Source organism: Acanthamoeba castellanii (assembly GCF_000313135.1).
Source record: "Acanthamoeba castellanii str. Neff unplaced genomic scaffold scf7180000084721, whole genome shotgun sequence".
In the NCBI taxonomy this organism is placed as follows: Eukaryota; Discosea; order Longamoebia; family Acanthamoebidae; genus Acanthamoeba; species Acanthamoeba castellanii.
In genome coordinates, this window is record NW_004457434.1 from 283656 (window position 1) to 285424 (window position 1769).

Genomic DNA, 1769 nt, shown 5'->3' on the forward strand with positions numbered 1-1769 from the left:
GAGACGCCGGCCCTCTTCGGCTTGCCCCAGATATCGAGACCCGCTTGATAGTTCTTGAAGTTGAGCACCACGAGCGTCTTGAGGTCTTCGGGCGTTTCGAGCTTGCTGCCGTTGACGTACATCTCCACCAGGTTGTTGAGTGACTGGTTGCCTCCACGCATGGTCGAGGACAGGGCACTGAGGCCATAACTGCGAACGGCGCACAAGCATATCAGCGACTGGGCCAAGACGGCGCGACTAGACTCGATACAAAAGGACGTACCCAATCTGGTTCACCTTGCGGGCCTTGAAGAGCTTTTGGTGTCTCTTCCTGAAGCGGTCGAAGCGGTACGATACGCCGGCCTCGAACCCGGCGTTGAAGTAATTGAACATGATCTGCGACGTGGATTCGTTCTCCAAGGGCTCCAGTGTCTCCGGGTCCTTGGGCGTGATCTTCACCATCCAACTGTACGTACGCATCCGCGTCAGCGATAGAGAGGATTAGCAGTCCGCGGGCACACACCTCACCATCATCAACACCACCTTCGGCCAGCTGGCGAGCGAGAGGTGGATGTGGTATAGAAGAAGAGGGAGAGAAGCGGTGACATACATGTCGAGCGGAGTGAGGCAGGCCGAGGTGGCGAACTTGTAGACGAGCTTGAGCACCTTCTTGCGATTGGGATAGACTGAGCCACCCCAACCGAACTGTCGCGCCAAGTCGTTGCCCGTCCCCAGCGGAATGGTGCCCACCTGTAGTCACGGTCATACCATGCTCGTCAGCCCTGTGCACGCACAACACTCGCACGCGACACACCATGAGGGGCGCCAGAGCGGAGCAGGTACCGGAGGCAGAGGACAGATGCCAGCTTCGATCATGGCCTGGATGACGTAGTGGTAGGTGCCGTCGCCGCCACCCACGAGCACGCGCAGGTTGGGCGCATCCTTGAACTGTTCCAGCCTGGCCGGGTAAAGAACGTGAGATTCACCACAACGAGACCGTGGTGTGGAGAAGCTGCAGTACCCTGGCTTGATGCCGTCTGAGATGATGTCGAAGACGTGGTCCTCGCCCAAGATGGCGGCCAGGTGCGGCATGACCATCTCGCCCAGTTGCGCACCCGATCGTGAATTGACGAAAGCGATGACGGTCATCTGGCGTTGATGCAGCAGGCCCTTTAGCTTGTCGATCTTGAGCTCGAGCTTGGCCGTTTTGTGTTCCTTCTTCGCTGCCTTCTTGGCTTGCTTGCCTTTCGGCTTTCTATGCTTGCCCTGGCTGCTGCTCATCGAAAGTGTGCTCTGCCGGCTGTGGAGCAAGTGCTTGTGCCCGCACCGGCTGCCATGAAGATCTGTCGTGCCCGAGGTCGTGGTAGGGCCTTCGACCGCTACCTCCTTCTCCTTGCCTTTGCTTTCGTAGAGCTCTGGAGAGGCGACGTCAACATGCTGTCGCTCGGTTTGCATTTGTTCGATGTAGAATGAGAATGTTCCGAATGTGGTGCTGAGGTGAATAGATGGTCGTTGTGAAAGTGATGGCGGTGAGAGTATATCTATTCTCCTTCTTGCCGGTGGGTTTGTAGATTATGAACGTCCACTCGGGGCTCTCTGCAGATCTCCATCGCGTGCTTGTAGTTGAGTGGCATCTTTGGCGGAGAAGTTGGAGAAAAACGCAACACTTTCCCGCCACTTGGCGCCATCTCGGGTGAGCTCAAAGAAATAAAGATGGCATATTTAAAATATTTATCTCACAACCAGTTCGCACACCGCGTAAATGGAGAAATTCCACAAATGTGACTACT

General features: G+C 56.1%; 1 protein-coding gene across 1 annotated transcript in view; it reads right to left on the reverse strand.

Annotated features, from left to right (window-relative positions):
* Nucleotides 1-1434, reverse strand: part of ACA1_383800 (diacylglycerol kinase catalytic domain containing protein) — a gene marked incomplete at both ends in the record, with an annotated part of 1881 nt that extends 447 nt beyond the window's left edge. Inside the window, 5 exons of the mRNA XM_004338811.1 lie at nucleotides 6-189; nucleotides 263-445; nucleotides 590-729; nucleotides 823-937; nucleotides 1001-1434. Coding sequence (XP_004338859.1) covers nucleotides 6-189; nucleotides 263-445; nucleotides 590-729; nucleotides 823-937; nucleotides 1001-1434 — 1056 coding nt within the window. The remainder of the gene's footprint in view (nucleotides 1-5; nucleotides 190-262; nucleotides 446-589; nucleotides 730-822; nucleotides 938-1000) is intronic.
* Nucleotides 1435-1769: the final 335 nt, after the last annotated feature.